This window comes from Cheilinus undulatus, linkage group 2 (assembly GCF_018320785.1).
Source record: "Cheilinus undulatus linkage group 2, ASM1832078v1, whole genome shotgun sequence".
In the NCBI taxonomy this organism is placed as follows: Eukaryota; Metazoa; Chordata; class Actinopteri; order Labriformes; family Labridae; genus Cheilinus; species Cheilinus undulatus.
In genome coordinates, this window is record NC_054866.1 from 36,299,114 (window position 1) to 36,318,462 (window position 19,349).

Consider the following 19,349-nt stretch of genomic DNA (forward strand, 5'->3'; position numbering starts at 1 on the left):
GTATTTTCTGGTATATCTAATACTTTTTCAAAACCCATATTCATCTTGTCAAAACACTCCCTTTAAGGGCCTGCTTTTTTCATTCTGTGGCAGATTGCGCAGTGAGCTGTGTATGGAGAGGCTTAGCTGGTTAGCATATACGGCCTGTGATACATAAGTGTGGTCTGAGGTTTGTCATTGTCAGGGTCTGTACTTAATGATAATACTGATAGACCATTTGCACAACTGAGCAACTACATTAAAGTTGTGCTGTTGCACATTTCATGAGAGAAGTTGTCAGTCTCATTTCTTAAATAGCATAATGTGACCATGTATAGATAGATACTTTGTTATACTGTTATGTCACTGGTCTAGGGGAACCTAGACACAACATGATAATGCTCAGAATCCATCCACTTTCAAGAAAGCCAGCCGGAAAAACTCCTCAAAAGTTAAACACAAGTTTATTTGCTAACGCAGAGCAAAAAAAAAAACATACAACATAAATCACCCAGTAACACAAAATTTCTAATACCCAAACCTAAAACTAAACTGGGGTTCCTAGAATTTCCGAGTAACACAAAAGTTTGGTTTTAACTCACAGGTTAGGCTGCCCACCCCATTACAAATTACCTGTCATCAAAACTAACTACAATAATGTCTGAAAATCCAGACGGTAACAACCTTGTCAAGATTGGTTTAACAGCAAAATGACTAACACACTACTAATACAAAGCTACAACATGCAAGCTGCTTTGTTGAGAGTGGTTGGAGCAGAAGAGGAAGAGCAGGCCGCAGCAGCAGGTATTTGTAGGCTCTCTGGAGTCAGGTGGCAGCAATCCCTGCAGGAGCCAATCAGCCTCAGCACCAGGACCTGCAGCAATCTCTGTAGCAGCCAATCATCTTCGGCACCAGGACCTAATCCTACTCACTCATTCACACTTCACACAGACACTCAATGACACAGCCACACTCGTGACAGCCACACCCACCACTCACACTCTGCAGAAGAGGAGGCAAAGCTGCATTTACAACAACCACTACAAAACATATGACCCAGGGTCATTACAATACATTCATACTGTCTTGTAATTCTGCTTGATTTTTCTCTCAAAATGCATCAGATTGATGCTTTTAAATATGAAATATTCAAAATTCTCTTCTGGGGGAGCATGCCCCCGGACCCCCCTAGAGGGGTCATATCCTTTTCATGTTTTTCACCCCTGACCTTTTTTCATGCCTGAGTTGACAACATGTGCGTCTGTTTTTATTAGCTTCTGTAATAATGACTTTCATGAATGCAGTCAGCTGAAAGCCACCAGCTAACATGGCCACTAAAAAAACTGATGCAACAGTAGCGTTATGTCCATACAAGGAGGAAAATGTTTGAGAAACAGACTGCAGAGGGTGCAGATCTGACCACCATCAGATTTAACTGATCTGATTTTACTATTGATTATTGATATCATAATTCTATTTTGATCCCAGAAATAACACTGCTGTAATCTCCCTTAGTGTTACCATGTTTGTAGTTTACATCCTGCATATCAGGCAGTTGAATACGCCCTGGGTTCTCTAATATGAGAGATTTTCTTCAGTAGGGCAAGTATTTCGACAGCAACACTTACAACAAAGCCGAACGCATATGTGAATGCAAGATGAAACAACAAGTTTGGCCTGAGTTCACTCCTATGGCCCCGCCAATGTTTGGCTTTAAAATGCCTCTTAAGAAACCAATGAATTATGCCACTAAGACTGCGTCCATGTTTAATACGGTCTATGATCAGCACTGTTGGCGATTTTGAAGAATGTTTAAAAGCAACTTAAAGTTTTGAAACCATGTGTCTACATTACAATCATAGTTCATTCATACAACCACATGTGTAGCTGTATCTTTTTCTTTGTCTGCATTTTTCATATATTTCCCTTTGAGTGTAACTCACTGTGCCACCTTTGACCTTAAAAGTACATCATGTTTGTTGCCCAGCTCTAATTCAATCTCAAATCTGATTATGTTTTAGAGTTGGGGTTAGAGGGCACTTCTTAGATCAGGGACCCTCAAAGGCCGGCAACTAACACCACTTTACTCAAACACTTTTATAAGTGTATCAGGGAAGGACAGCTCTTGCCTCAGGCTTTCACTTCCTTGAAAGTCGAGGACAGAAAAGAGAAAGCCAATGTTTGTGCATCGAGTTAACATGATTGGGGTGTGGAGAGGTGACACAGATAGAAAAAAATAGGAGGGGGAAGGAGGGTGGAGAGATAGAGAGCGCGAAGGGGAAATAAAAGTGGAGAAAATGGGGATAGAGGAAGGAGAAGGGGGATTAAAGTATTGGTTTTGGAGCTCGGAGTTATGGCTTAATTCAGTTTGTTCCATTTGACTCAGCTGTGTCTGTGCTCCACTGGAGGTGAATGTGTTTCTCCGTTGGATAATTGATCCAACACTCCATCCTGGACCCTGCTGTCGGGGTGGCTACTGGGATGAAAGAAAGTGGAAAGTGAGAGGCGGAGAGCGAGTGATCTGTGGAGGATGTGGAGAGGGCTCAAATAGGTGGGGTGTGGTCAGAAAGGTAAAAGGGGGTAAGATAGCTTAAGCCAATTTTATGTACACACTCCTGAAAATTATTGAGAAATTTCATGCACACTAACCTTTAAATCTTCCTGAATCTAAAGATAAATCATCTTCACAGCAGGAGACTATCCATACCTGTTGGATAGAAAGAGGGGGGCTTTGTTATATGGCACAGTTACAACAATTTCTGTCTTTAGATCCATGTTTCCCGTATTGTATCACATTTACAATATCAACAAAATCATGATGAATGATATACAGATGGACAGAAACATAGTGAGGCAGTTTTATTGCATGCTTGGAGATTGCACTGGTCACATGCATGCAATCTATGGTAGTGTGCCAGATACAGGACATGAGCCATCACCTCCTGCTCACTCACGATAAACTTTCTTAAACATATCCTGCTGCAGTCTCATATCAGTTCACTCAAACAAATGTTTACAATGGGGATGATGGATTTGCAGATTTCATGTATATCACCAGGCAGATCCATCGTGCAAAGCTTCAAGCTGAAAACTTTGGTCCCTTTTTGTTTTAAAGACCAGACCAATCAGCGTCATTTGAGGAGAAAGAGGTGGCAGCATAGTTTAGCTGAAGTCACTCCAAGCCTGTAAACTTGGTGACTCGTGAAGAGATTAGTGTGGACAAAGGGGTCAGTTTCTATGAACCATACTGAAAGCTTTTGCCAAAGAAGATGATTTTGATTTTCTTTGCACTAGCTTTGGCAGGAGTTTGTTTTATCAACTAGCTCCACTGATAATGATAAGCTCACATTATATAGTATACTCACTGGGGCCACACAAACCTACCATGGAGATTTTCTGCTAGACATTTTTGCCTTGGACTTAACTGGCTGGAAGTCCTGAAGAATTCTGGCCATTTAGAAAAACTATCATGTGTTTTCTTTGGACAGCGTTATGTGACCAATAACCTGCATTTAACAGCAATAAAATATTTAAAACTAGAAACACTGTGATACAGCTTCATGTCTGGACTAAAACTGGTCTGGGGGTACATTTTCATTTCCGAACCAAGATTGAGACAGTAGAAACCAAGCCTGACAGTAAACCAGAGTAATCGCTATCCTGTTATTACAGCTTGCCTGTTTACTCTTACTACTCATGACAAAACCTCAGAAATGACTGTAGAAAGATAGACTTTATTTTGTCTTTGTTTAAGTAGTCTAAGCTGTGAGCTTTTCCCTACATGCATGCAGTCAGTTGCACAATATACATCTATGTTTAACACATAAAAAAGCACCTAGCTTTTTTATGTGTTAAACATAGATGTATATTGTGCAACTGACTGCATAAAAAAGCACCTAGCTTCACAATGGCACTACAGCTCTAAGCTAGCCAGTTGGCACATTAGCTTCTACCATAACTATGCGGCTTAAAACAGCCAAATACCATCCTTCACTTAAACACCAACAAATCGTCCAAATAAATAACCAGTGCTCCGTTAACTAGACACCACGTTAAAACTCCACATTACAACTTGAAGTCTTACTACCAACTTTCCCATAGTAGTCCTCCTAAACTGATGATCTCAACTGTAACCTCAGCTAAAACAGTAAAATCCAGCCATTGTGGTTAATTTAGTTCTGAAGAAAGACAATCCACGCTTATCTGTATGACATGATTTTGTGCTGAATACAGCTCCACTTCATCGAAGAATTTATCAAAAGTAGATTTGCTCACTCGATGAAGTCCACTACAAGGCCTGTCTCCGTCCCAGCTGCTGCCTTGGTATTTATGCCACTCAGCTATCTGGTTCCCTGTTTGGGCTTCTTTATTACCTGCATCGATGACTAACTCAAAATCCTTTCATACTGCTTATTTCCCTGCATATTTTTTAGTAGCTCTGAAACCTCGGTGGAGATAGGCTGTGTTGATGTCATCTAAGCTGATCACTTGAATGTTCACCACCTAAATTAGCCAAGTGCTGCCTACGTAGATGAACAGCACACAGCATTGAACAGGAAGTGGGTCATCGTAGAATTACTTTCAGTTTATATAAAAAGATTCTTGCAATATATCTTATAGGCAACACAGTATGTTATGTGTTTTGTTGCTCTGACTGGCTGCACTTCCCAAACACAGACTATGGGATGTTGCCCAGATGGATGCGATATATACACTATGCAATGGATATGTGAAACAGTCTATCTGGCGTGTCCAGTTATAGCATGGAAACACTTAAAGAAAGGAAAAGCCATGAAACTAATGGGAAAGTCACAGAAGACACAAAAAGTTGAGGTGATATTTTTACCTTAATTTCCCATTTCCATTCTGTTCTCTTATGTTCCCAGGATTCAGCGGGCTTGGCGTGCAAGCACATCCCGCAAAGGGAGCTGGCAGGAGCAAGAGAAGAACCGTACCAGCAATCATCAGGTTGGGACAGTGACTTCTGAGAGCCTCCAGGACACCGTGACAACCACTAAAATTTCTCCTGTAAGTCTCCATGAAGATTTAAGACAACCATATGGTGCAGTATGAGATTGAGGCAGATGGCGGTACATCCATCCAAGTTATGCGATATGTAGCTTGAGTTATGGCGGCTGTAGTCTCTGCAGAGGATGAAAAAAGCAACATGTGAATAGATGCATGGATGGATAGACTAATAAAGAAGAGAGCGAGGGAGGGGTGTTTACCTCCAGTGTCATCTGTGGGACCGCAGGGGTCGTATTGGTGGAGGTGGATGCGATGCCAGCTGGCTCTGTGCCCAGGTCTGTAATTAGCCGTTAATTAGGTAAATTTTCAAAGCTGGTTGATTGATTAATGAAGTGCCTCTGCCCTTGTCCTCCCCCCAGTCGCCCACCTCCCCGCTCCCTTCCTGCTCCCAAGGGAGCTCAGCGGAGAATTAAACACTGCTCACAGGGCATGGCAGCCAAACAAAAGCCAGAGAGGAAAAAAAACAACTGCATGAAAAGCTGATAAATGTTGAAAAGAGAAGGAGGGAGAGAGAGACAAAGGCAGAGTAAAAGTTAAGGAAATGAATGCTATGATGCAAAAAGGTACCATTAGATCACTTAAAGTTTTAAGTGACAGACGAGGCAGCATGGACACAAACAAACACACATGCACAGTCTGCTCTGCTGCTTTCTCAGTCTGTGCTGGCTCTCTCTGTGTAGTAATCACACAAGCTACCCACACACTCTCTGCCCACGCTCTTTGCAGAGACTCAGCACTGAAAAACATGATGTCATGTCTGCACACTCACCAGTGTGTGTGGGTTGCTTTTTTCCCACTCTCTTTTAAAGCAGTGCTAGAGGAAAGCAAGTTCCCTCTGCAAACAGATGGGCTGGTGTCCTGGTGAGACTCTGTGTTTGTGCTTTGTTTTTAGGTTGTTTGTTCTGCTTGAGAGAGTTTGTTGTTCATTAGCGCAGCGGCAAATGTCTTCCTAATTAGAAAGTTACTGTAACTTAAGAACCAAGATGACAAAGGACCCCCCCCGCATTGCCTTTTCTTTCTACTCTGCTTTCTCAGAATTATTTAAATATATCATATCTATTTAAAACTAGAGGAGCCATAATTCATACAAGAGAAAGAGGGGTCATTTTAACAGCTGTACTACAACAAACTTTAACTCTTTAGGGGGCAAGGAATCATATATGGTTGACTACCTATAAAAGCCTAAAACCTCCACAGTCACGTTAAATTGAACCACCAAACATCTGACATTGTTTCAGTAGGTAGCGAACACTGTGAGAGATGATGAATGTTGTCAAGCAACTAAGATACACCTGAATCGAAATCAAAATAGCAAAATCTGTGCTTTCAAATTGATTATCTATGGAAAAGTCAGGGACCAGCAGCATTGGTACTTTTAGTCCAGCAAAGTAACATCTAATACAAAATTGAAAACAGTCAAAATGACTGCCATGGTCTTTTTAGTGTTAATAAGATTTTATATCTACAACCTTTCTAATATCTGCAGTGCAGCTGTGACTTAGTACAGTATTGTTTTTATAACCCTACATCCCCTCATTTAGCAGGGCCTCAAAGGGATTGTTTAAAGTCTGTGGTGAGTTTTGTAAAGAACATTTCTCCACCTAATGTTCTTAGGCATGAATTTGAAGCATTGTACTTCAGTATTTCTCATTTTTTATTCATTTTTATTCACTTCTGTTTCCCAAATTTTGATGAAGGTATCTATTATAGGGCACAGATGGCCCAGTGGTTAGCTTGTGCCCAATATACGGGATCAAGACAAGCATGCAGCCGATTATCCTGCATGTCTCACTTAACGTACTGTTGACTGCAGGATGGCAGAGCAACACACATATCACTGCTCACATTTAAACACCTACCAGATTTGCTCTAGAAGAGGAAGGATGTGACTGCACAAAGAAAGTAGACCTATGTAAAAATCACACTTTTCTATCTTACAACTAGACTTACTTGTTTTTGTCACTAATATTTATAACCACAACGTATGAGGAACATATGGAATAAACTGCCATAGTTTAGATTACTCAACAGCTTATAATGAAATAACAGCCAGCTTTATGTTGAGACAGTACACCAAATGAATGCTTCTTGTACACTCCATCTGTCTTAACCTATCATCTTCACTGGGTCATTGATGAGGCAATGAGTTATTTTGATACTCTAATACCATATGAGCTTCCAAAATTAATATTAAAGTCTGACTTTGATGTCCTAAAGCTAACAAGACCTTCAGTGATAAGATTGATTGTTTTATAAAGTTATTTTTGATTCTTGTGGCTGGGTAGGTGACACACGGTAAGACTGACATCATCCTGCAAAAATAGCCTTTGTTTATAATTTCCACAGCAAAGTGATATTTTTGACTGTTAAAGGACAGAAGGAAGAGATGCTTCTTTTTAACAAAATAAAACCTGCTCACACACAATCTCAGAACCCTTTGGCAATAATTGTCCATCATCGTTTGAAAGACACTGTTTTTGGAAAACCAACAGAATACTTCCTATGTTCTGGTTATTCTATAACCTTGCAAAGCAGATGGATACGTCCTTTTCCTTGTTTTTCACTGGTGAATCCATCTTGTTAAGCTCACATCTGAATTGTTTGGGCCCGGTTAGAAAGTGACAGGACCAATCGGCGACGAGGGGCAGTACTTTCAGGCACGACAGAGTTGTGACATAAACAAGCAGCAGCAAGAGGCCGGTACAGTTATGATGGAAGAGCTTAGCGTGGATACCGCTAAATAGGGATACACCAATCCACTTTTTTTCAGTTCCGATCCGATTCCGATAAATATGTGCGGATACTAGGGATGGGCATTTGGAAGAAACCTGCCAACTCGAGCATCGTTCATGTCAACGATCAATCAACTGATTAATTGTTATGTATGTATGAAAACATACATACATGGGCATATGTATAACAGCGTTTTCGCTAGAATTTTTTGTCCTCCGTCAAAATGACCGGCAGTCCTCAAGAATTCCGGCCATTTAGAACAACTATAAGACATTTGCTTTAATATAATTTTGCTGCAAAAATGCATAAATCTGATATTCTGTTGTACATTGATACATACAAATCTGCACTAAACGGGAGAGGGGACACATTTTTATTTCCAGACCTTACCAAAAACTGAGACAGTAGAAACCAAGCCGACAGTAAAGCTGAGTAATTATTACCCTGTTACTACAAACTGGTAGACACGTACACATAATTAAAACCCTAGAAATGACTGCACGCAGATTTTCTCTTAATTTTCTTTGTCTAAGTGGTTTCAAAATGAAAGCTGCGAGCTTTTCCTTACACACGCAGTCACACAACACATGCCCACGTTGAACTCATAAACAACAACAGTTAGCTTCACATAACCACTGTTAGCCTGTTAGCACATCGGCCGCCAATGCCATCATAACTTAGTAGCTTACAACAGCCAAATACCATCCTCCAACAACAACAACGAAGCATCCAAACACATAAAAAGGTGCTCTGTTAACTGGACACTGCGTTAGAACTCTAGATTTCGAATGAAAAATGAGTCTTATTGTCAGTTTTATAATATCAGTCCTCATGATGATAAAGTTAACTGTAACCTCTGCTAGAGCTGGAAATCCAACCATCCTGGTTTATTTGGACTAGTCCCGAAAAGACAAAAGCTCCACGGCAGATCCGGTCCAGTCCTCCTCTCATTAACAGCTTGTCCAAGACTACTTCTGCTAATTATCCAGGACATCCCAAGCCTTAACAGCCAGCTACGTAAGAGGAGGAGAGACGGAGCCGTTGTTATCAGCTCCAGCAGTCCATGTCGTTCGGCACAATGTGATTCTGTGTTGACTACAATCCAACTTTATCTGAGGTCATAGGTAGTTTATCGAAGTCCACTGATCTGCTCGGTGTAGGCCTCTCTCTCTCTGCTGCTGCATCGGTGTTTCAGACGCTCAGCTATTCAGTTCCCTTTGTTTCAGCCTCTTCATTACTTGCAGCGATGACATAAAATCCCTCCATACCGCTGATGATATTAAGCCTTTGGTTAAGCAGGAAAACCTCACTTAGATTAAAATTCTGCTTTCCGAGAATGTTCTAGTCAAACTTTTCCAGCACAGTCCCAGCAGTACTGCACATGTGTAGAGAGAGGGCTTGAGTTTTACGTCATCGTGCATATATAATTAGCCATGTGCTTGCCGTCTGAGGAGATAAACAACCCCAGCACCACAGGACAGTAGATGTAGTAAGATTAGGCTACTTTTAGTTTATGTTAACGCATTCTCACAACATATCTTCTAGGTTACACATAATATAATCTGCAAGCATCCAGTATTTACTTATCTGGTCATTTGCATGTTTTCTGCCAGACATTATATATTTTTATCTGCCGGACCTACGCCCTTTTTACCGGCAAATGCCGGCTAACTGAAACTCAGATATATGTATATAACATTTCACTATATAACAAAAACTGGTAACTAGTGAATGTGTTTCTCAATGATTCTCTAAACTGAAATAGTGCCACACCACACTTTGCTTTGCTCTCTTCATTTTGCACTTCGGCAAATTGAGATAATGCATTGCGCTGCTCGAGTACTTCTTCTGTTTTCCCTCTCCCTCTCTCCTTAAGTTAAATCGTCCCCTGATGGGTAAGATGTGTCATTGCTTAACCAATTAATCGATCATCGATTAATTGTTCCCATCCCTAGCTGATACTGATACTGATTCTGATATATATATATATATATATATATATATATTTATATATATATATATATATATATATTTATATATACATATATATATGTATATATATACATATATATATGTATATATGTATAAAATTTTTTTTTTTTTTTTTTTACACAATTATTATTGTTGGTATAATGAGTGAGGTTACATGAGGCTGTAGTAAACCACCCAGCTCCCATGTTAAAAAGCAAACTGATTAATCTTCCAAACTCAAGAATGATGTTACAAGATTTTGGAGGTCAAATGTCAAGGTCATGGGGCCCTTGCGCATCATTTGCCTTTGAATGCAGTATCTCAAGAATGCATTGAGGGTATTCAAACACTTTATTCAGTACTTTGTTGAAGCACCTTTGGTAGCCATTACAGTCTCCAGTCTTTTTCAATATTAAGCTTTTAACACCTGGATTTGGGGATTTTCTGCCATTCTTCTTGTCCTGTCTAGCTCCATAAGGTTAACCTGACACACCAGATGGATTTGTTTCACACAAATTTCACAGCTTCAATAGGAACGTTTGAGAAAAGGCAGAGGCTTCGAAAAATACTCTGTGTGATTGGGTGAATGTTCTGTCTGTCACATCTCTACGGGCCAATCAGAGCAACAAAACACGTGATGTAGCCGCTATCGAGCTGCGCGAGGGCAGCTAGTGAGGAATAACGTGAAACATGGTGACTATAGACATGTAAGTACCCGACTTTTGTCGTTTTTAAATAGAAAACAACTCACTGCTGTTCTTTGTTCTTCTTTTAACAAAGAAGTGTTGTCAAGTTCTGATAAAACTGGCACTTCAGCAGCATTCACGCTAATCTCTTCCTCCATAACTGCACCAGCTCTTGTTGCTGCTTGTTTACGTCATGACTCTGCTGCGCCTGAAAGTATTGCCCCTCGTTGCTGATTGGTCTCGTCACTTTCTTACCAGGCCCAAAAGGTTCAGATGGGAGCTTTGCAAGATGGATTCACCAGTGAAAAACAAGGAAACAAGTGTATCCGTCTGGTTTGCAAGGTTACCATAAGGTATGATTGGAACCATCTTGGAACATCCATTTTCTCTCCAGAGATGTTTGATAGAGTTCAAGTCAGGGCCCTGAGACATTCACAGTGTTCCCCCTAAGCTACTCCTGTGTTGTCTTGGCTTTGTGCTTATGGACATTATCATGCTGAAAGGTGAACCAGTCTGAGGTCAGGTTTTCATTAAGGATATATCTGGACTTTGCCCCATTAAGCTTCCCGTTAACCCTGACCAGTCTCCAAGTCCCTGCTGCTGAAAAGTAACCCCACAGCATGATGCTGCCACCACCATGCTTCACTGTTGGGATAGTACTGGGAAGGCGAAGAGCAGTGGCTTGTTTTTTTTTCCAGAAATAGCGTTTAGAATTGTGGCCACACAGTTCAATCTGGGTTACATCAGACCAGACACACTTGCCTCTCAGTTGCTTTTTTGCAAACTCTAAGTAAATTTTCATGTGTTCTGTGCTGAGGAGAGACTTCAGTCCACTCTGCCATAAGCCCTGATTGATGGAGGGCTGCAGTAATGGTTGTCCTTCTGAAACTTTGTCTCATCTCCTCACAGGATCTCTGGAGCTCAGTCAGAGTGACCATCGGGTTCTTGGTCATTTCTCTGACTGAGGTCCTTCTTCCCACATTGCTCAGTTTGGCCAGGTGACCAGCTCTTGGACGAGTTCTAGTTGTGCCAAACTTCTTCCATTTGAGAATTATGCAGACCACTTTGCTGCCTTCCCCATATCTGTACCTTGCCACAATCCTGTGTCTGAGGTCTGTTGGCAGTTAGTGTTGCTCTGCAAATGAACAGTATCAAAATGTGCTATTTAGGGCTGTAAATGAAGATTTTTGCCTGTAGGTGTTGAATATGAAATTGAGCACCACTCTTATGGTTAAATTCCATCCTCTCTGAGCTCCTCTGTCTTCAACAATAAAAAATAACTTTATACTTTTGAAACAAAAAACAAAAAGTCTAGAATTGCATCATATCCTAGAAAGAGAATGGTGAAAATTTCTTTCCATTTAAGTGCACACTTCCTGCATTCCAAACCACTTCAACTATTTTTTGTCAAACTTTTCTTTAGGCGGGCTCTGCAGATTTTTCCTTCTCCTCCTTTACCGTCTCCACTCTATTGCATCACTTCTTCTGCCTCCACCTCTGCCCTTAACACACTCTCCCCCCCTACCTCTCAGGTTTTTTCTTACGTCACCTTTCCTCCTGCTGTCTTCGTCTGTCCTCATTCACTCTGTATCGCTCTCCTGTGGCTGTTGAGCTCTCTGAAGGACAGACATTCATCAGTATAAGGCCAGGGGTGCCACATTGTATCTGCGTGTGCATGTGTTGTCGTTCGTGCGAGCTCATGTGGGCTTGAAGGACCTTGCAACTGGCCTGCAGGGGAGAGGGGTTCAAACATACTTCATGCATATTTCATGGAACCTCTGATATTGAACGCTACACATACACAGTCACACACAGTTGCACACTGCAGCACACATGGAGGTTTTTCATGGAAAACATCCTCAATCCACTCTCACTCTCCCTGGATTCTGTTTATATCACTGTCAGGCTGTCTCATGTCTTTTTGTGTATACTCCATACATTGCAGTCATGCTGCGGTGGTGGACTAAAGTGTGTAACCTTCGACCCAAATGCATTATTTATATGAAGAGGGGCCAGGCCCTCTGTGTCCCGTTCTGGTCATTGCTTGCCCCTTGATAGTAAATCAATAGGTCTGACAGTCTGATCACACTTGTGTGTTGGCTATCCTGGGGGTTTTGCTATGTGGATCATTATGTAAGACATTGGGAATAGGTTTGTTCAGAAATAATGAGTCGCTAGAAAGACATCTGAGGAATGCAGATCTCCATCGAGGCCAATTGAAGACACATCAGTTAAAAGTAAATCTGCAGTTAAAAAAAAAAAATTTCTAGGACCTTGGATTAGGGAGAAAATCATTTGATCAATATTACTGAGTGCTTTTGAGCAGATTCTGCTAACAAATGCCTGATCTCCTAAATTTGACAAGTTATTCCTTGGTTGATGCTGTTAGACTCCATTAAAATGCATGAAAATCTGATCAGCTATTTCTCATGGATTTTTCTGTTGGGTACATAAATTGCACAGAAATCTTAACCTTGATTGACAGAGGCAATTAATAACTTGAGAGCTGAAGGTGACAAGAAGGTTCCTGCTTTGAATCCTGGTCAGAGCCTTTCTTTTCGGATTTGCATGTTCTCTATGCATGCGTGGGTTCTCTCCAGGTACTCTAAGTTCTGCTTGTTTGGGCACAAGTTTAGCTCAGTGGGTAAAGCAGTGGGTAGTCCTCAACCCACTGGTCAAGGGATCTATTCCTGGTCTCGGCACTGTTTGGTGCATGTCTTCCCACACTCTCTCTCTCCCCATATTTCCTGTCTCTCTGTGTTTGTCCTGTCAAAGTCAAAAGCCCCAAAACATCATCTTAAAAAAGGCATGCTATAATTGATCATGCTAAATGGTGACTCTACATTGGCTGAGGTGTGAGTGGTTGTTTGTCTATATCACAGGTGTACCCCGCCTCTCACTCAATGACTGGTGGGATAGGCTCTAGCTCCCACAACCCTGAAAGGATAAGCAGTATAGGAAATGGATGGTTGGAATTAATAACTTGACCTACAGTGTATTAGCATGTGAACTTTAGCTCATGAACTATGTTAACATATAAAATATGTTGGCATGTGTAGCTACTGTTGGCACATAAACTTTGTTAGCACATGAATGATGTTAGAGTAGTAGGCTGCATGTTATGGGAACTGTGTTAGCTCATGATTTTGTCCCAATGAACCATGATAGCATATTAGTAAGCCCATGAACCAGTGTTAATTTTGACAGCTTAGTCTCAGTCTTAGTCTTAAGATTAAATGAATTTTAGTTTAAGTCACATTGTAGTCTAGTTTTAGTCAACGAAAAATCAAAACATTTTAGTCCTGTTTTAGTCCATAAAAAGCCCTCATATTTCAGTCTTTCCTTTTAGTCCAAGCATGTATTCTCTTGCCTGAATCTGGTATCAAACAAAGGTAATGTACTCTATGCACTCTGCCAAACCTGGGATCTCTGCTTTCTATAGCTGAGAGGCAGAAGAGCTACAGATGCATTGTTTTTTGACCGATCTACTCAAAGTGTAGAAATATCATGGATTTTGACTGTCCCATGAAAACTAAATTACCTTTTAGTCTTGTTTTAGTCATCTTGATGAAAACTAAACTTACTTTTAGTAAGTTTTAGTCATCCAAAACCTATTTTTTGGCTAGTTTTAGTCTTCCTTTCTCATGGAGAAACGGCTGTCGAACAATAGATGAAAATAACACTGCTGTGAACTAAGCTAGCACGTGAAGATTGTTAGCACTTGTTAGCACCTAACATTGTTGGCACACAAATTAGCTAGCAAATTAGCATGTCACACATGAACTTTGCCTACGTTAACTATGTTATCATATGAACTATGTGAGACCACACAATAATAGTGTGCCCCACATAATGTATTACAGGACACTTAATCACAATGGCTAATATTGTCTCGAATTGTTTGTTGTTCCACACTTGCAGGAAGTGACAACGATATGACTGCCTGCTTTTCTCTTCTTTTTAACAGCAAATTGTAACAGACATAAGGGAAATATAATCAAAATTTTACAGCTATTTTCACTCATGATTGAACTTACTTTGCATTAAATGCCCTTTATTTTGGCTGCATGTGCTGCTGTTGCTAATAACATTTTAGCTAGCTAGCAGACGCTAACAGTGCAATGCTATATCACCAATATGGTTTTCACTGAGTGTCCATCGTATGCCATTTGGGACACACTTTAGGTTAGCACATGACCTTTTTTGCATAAATTTTGTAAGTATGTAAACTATGTCCATACATGTACTTAGTTAGCATTTGAACTAATTCACCATGTAAATTAAGTTAGCACACAAACTAAGTTAGCACTTGTTATCATGTGAATTAAGCTAGCACATGAACTATGTTATCACATAAATGTTGTTAGTACTCAAAGAATGCTAGCATATGAACTTTATTAGCATTGAACAGCTGCACAATATCAGAAATGACAAAGTTATGGTCAAAAACAATATGATATGATATTAATGTTTGTACATTAAGGCAAAGCAAAGGGATAGTTAGCTAGCCTTTTGTAGCGTAAAAAATTCACTTCATCTAAAAGTACCAAAGTGTACCATTCAGCATCTAAAACCTCAAATAATCACTTTACGGCTTTTTTTGATGAACTGAAGGAGTGTTAAAATCACAATTTGTGGTTTAAACGGGCATATGTGCTGACTGCCTTTAGTCTGTACTGACATGAGTATCCCTACATCATAACAACCCTCTTATTTCCTTTAGCCTTATTGCTAAGCTGTAGCATCATATTTCAATTATTTAAATCTTCTCATGGGTCTTTCACTTTAGAAAACCTTAAAATATTCATCCGGCATTCACAAACTCATGTACATTGTCATATGAAATACTAAGAGTAATGCTAAAAGCATTGCAAACCATTTTCTTACTGGCTAAACTTAACATTTTCTATGTCCAGTTTTGGGAATGATTTGAAAAAGCTACATGATAATCTATTGGCTTCAGTTTCAGGAACGGTCTTGGAAATAGAGAGCATTGTAAAGTGTAAGAATATGATAATTGAAATGCTTTTTGCTTGCTGAATAGTCGATAACTGTTTGACAGCTTGAACAGTTAGTTCCATGTTTAACTGTGCTCTTTTGTACTGTCATGGGAGGGTGTGCTGAAGTGTGCATTTGCATGTGAGTAACCATACGTGCTGACTTTGTTTCTTGAGTGGATTCCCATGATTCACAGCTGAGCGTGACCCTCTGGGATGATTGGTGAGTTCTTTTCAGAGACACAAACCAGTGATCAAAGCTTAAGTGTTGAAATGCTGCAGCGCTGTGCCTGTCATTACAAAGAAACTAATAACATCACCAGGCTGCCTGATCACTAATGAAATTATTTCAGTGATGGATGGTAAAGAGAAGAGAAGGACTGTCAGTAGAAGAGAGAAAGATGGGGAGTGGAGAGTGAATACAGATAAAAGCACATTACATCATCTAAGCTAGAGCAGTATTATAAGTTTGTGTTTGCTAACAGTGTTTGTGGGCATTGATTTGTTCCTGTCTCTGTGACATGTTTGCACTTTTTCCCCTCCTTTCAGAGGCTTGGGCGGAGGGAAAGTGTTAGTGTAAGCATTCCTGCAGCCTGCGTAGGAGATCATTCTCACATCTCTCACCGCCAACAATCTCACAAAGCAAAGTGATGGCTTCATCCATGCCTCCACCTCTACCTCTGCACCCCCTTAATCCCTTTTTCCCACACTCACTCTATGTCATCCCTCGCTTTCCCTCCCACTGCCTCTTAACACACTCACGCCTGTAAACGCTCACAAATACACACCAGTCAGCCCCGGTTTCTGCAGACAGATGCTAACAGATGACTTGTTTTATTGGTGTCAGTTGGTGTCTCATTCGAAATGAATTTATATACCTCTGCCTGGGAGTTGACATCGATCGGGCTTAACTCATTTAATAGCCACGACATTTGCCTATTAGCTTATTTACTGTCAAAACAAGCCCTGGCTCAGCTGGCTTCCTGAGAGATCCTAATTCTCACATTTGTATCTGTTAGGGAAAAAGACGTGGTAGCCTGTGCAAAAAATAAACTCCAGAGGAATCTACACACGAGGAAAGACACAGCAGCATCGATATAAACACATATTTATGATATGTGGTTGGATACACTTCACATCTCAAAATAGCAGCACAAACATATACTAGACACAGGCCTTCAATTCTAACAGTTGCTGTTTTTATTAAGCAGATTTTGTGGTATTTTAAAAAGATAGCTTCCTGTTTCCTAATCAGCTCCTCTTTTTTTTGTAATTTTCTCTGGTTGTTGCTGTTTTTTGCCAGAACTGTGATGCCAGCTCAACAATTTTATGTCTAATGTGTCCCTAATGTACTGACAAAATCAGGATAGTTTCCCTTTTCCATGCTAATACCATCCATTTATCTAGAGAACCATATCAGACTTACCACTTTCATGCAGTTAGTTCTTTCTTTTTATCTACCCACTGTGTAGGTATTTCCATTGTGACCTACCAAGAGTTAGCTAATGACAAATGCCTCCTCTTAAACCCGAGTACCAGTATATTATATCAAAAGGAAGCATTTATATTTAATAATGCATGTGGATCCTTTATGGTGAAAGTACAATGAAAGAAAAGAGATTTTCTGAACTCTTCCCTCAGTGATGATTGTTCAGTCATGATTAGGCTGAAGATGTACTTCCTGTTTCACTTACTTTCACATGTCTCTGTCTGCTCTGAGGTTGTCAAAATTTGCAAAAATGAACTACAATCATGATAAAATACTTAAACAATAGCTTATGCAAAGGTCTTTAAGTAAGAAAAAACATGTTAAGGGATTTATATATCACTTTCTCATTTGAACTGCTGAACTACCAGATGTGTGGGAGGTAAACTATCAACATGGACACACTCAGGGATGTTGCTGATGTAAACAGCCTTGTAAATGACTTTTTCTTTAGCTTTCCATTCTAATGTCAAAACTGATAGCAAGAATGCAATGTCAATTCCCGCTATCCAGAGTGACCACAATCCTTAAAACAAGCCTTATATTAGAATTGCAGTAGCTCAGAAATTACCAGTAGAAACATAATGCTATTACACTAAGTTTTGAGCGTCATATTATTAAAAGGCCATAATTTACTGCATTGCTGTTTTTTTTAAATCCTCAGTAGACGAAGGAGTGTAAAAGAAGAGCCTGGTGTCTTTGGGCTTAGGTTAAATGTCACACCGTTCATGTGTTTCTACTGATTTGAAGCCAGCGTTCACTCTGTGACAACAGGAGCTACAGTCTACCTGCCTGTTAACAGATTAATTTACCTAAAATTATGATATGGTTTTAAATAGTTTCACATTGCATCATATAGTATTGAATGGCGTTACTCCATATTATACTGTATCACATGATACTTTGAACAATGTAGTATTGTATAGTATAATTTCGCCACATGCTGTATCATATCGTATCATAACATATCAAATTGTATCATTGTATTGTACCATGTCTTATCATTTTGTTTGGTATAGCATGGCATGGCATTGTATTGTATTGTATCGTATCCTATTGTATCATATTGTATGATATCATATATGGTCTGAAATTATAGCATATCATATCATATTGTATAGTATGGTACCATATAATACCGTGCCATATCATCCTACATTGTACCGTAAAGTAGTAGAGTATCATATTTTAGCATTGTGTCAAATGATACAGTTGCAAGAAAAAGTATGTGAACCCTTTGGGATTTCTTGGACTTCTGCATAAATTGGTCATAAAATGTGTTCTGATCTTCATCTAAGTCACAACAATAGACAAACACAGTTTACTTAAACTAATAACACACAAAAATGATATGTTTTCATGTTTTTATTGAACGAAACATGTACACATTCACAGTGCAGGGTGGATAAGTATGTGAACCCCTAGGCTAATTACTTCTCCAAGAGCTAATTGGAGCCAGGAGTCAGCCAACCTGGAGTCCAATCAATGTGATGAGATTGGATGTGTTGGTTAAAGCTGCCCTGCCCTATAAAAAACACACACCAGTTTTGAGTTTGCTGTTCTCAAGAAGAATTGCCTGATGTGAACAATGCCTCGCACAAAAGAGCATGATCAAGAATTGTTGACTTGCATGAAGCTGGAAAGGGTTACAGAAGTATCTCTAAAAGCCTTGATGTTCATGTGTCCACGGTAAGACAGTCTGTCTACAAATGGAGAAAGTTCAGCACTGTTGCTACTCTCCCTAGGCGTGGTCATCCTGTAAAGATGACTGCAAGAGCACAGCGCAGAATGCTCAATGAGGAGAAGAAGAATCCTAGTGTGTCAGCTAAAGACTTACAGAAATCTCTGGCACATGCTAACATTTGTGTTGACAAATCTACAATAAGTAAAACATTAAACAAGAATGGAGTTCATGGGAGGACACCACGGAGGAAGCCACTGCTGTCCAAAAAAAACATTGCTGCAGGTTTGAAGTTTGTAAAACTTCTGTTGACCGTTGTGCAGGTCTGATCTGCAACTACAGGAAATGTTTAGTTGAGGTTATTGCTGCCAAAGGAGGGTAAACCAGTCATTAAATCCAAAGGTTTACATACTTTTTCCACCCTGTGAATGTTTACATGTTTTGTTCAATAAAAACATGAAAACATCATTTTTTGTGTGTTATTAGTTTAAGCAGACTGTGTTTGTCTATTGTTGTGACTTAGATGAAGATCAGAACACATTTTATGACCAATTTATTCAGAAATCCAAGAAATCCCAAAGGGTTCACATACTTTTTCTTGCAACTGTATATGGTAGTGTGTCATATCACACCATGTTCAATTATATTGCATGGTATCATATATCCCATGACATCATAGTATAATGTATCAAACCATATGATTTCTTTGATCATGTCATGTCATTTGTTTTATCTTTCTGGTATTCTGGCATGGTATTGCGTTGCATGGCATTATCTCTTCTAATATT

At 39.8% G+C, this 19,349-nt stretch overlaps 1 protein-coding gene across 3 annotated transcripts in view; it reads left to right on the top strand.

Annotated features, from left to right (window-relative positions):
* schip1 (schwannomin interacting protein 1) overlaps window positions 1–19,349 on the top strand; it is a 393,999-nt gene that overhangs the window by 13,627 nt on the left and 361,023 nt on the right. For 2 of the 3 annotated variants that reach the window (XM_041801622.1, XM_041801630.1), the window contains exon 5: window positions 4,866–5,007. The exons of the other annotated variant lie outside the window; for it this stretch is intronic. In XM_041801622.1, the coding sequence (XP_041657556.1) occupies window positions 4,866–5,007 (142 nt within the window). The remainder of the gene's footprint in view (window positions 1–4,865; window positions 5,008–19,349) is intronic. 3 annotated transcript variants of the gene reach the window in all.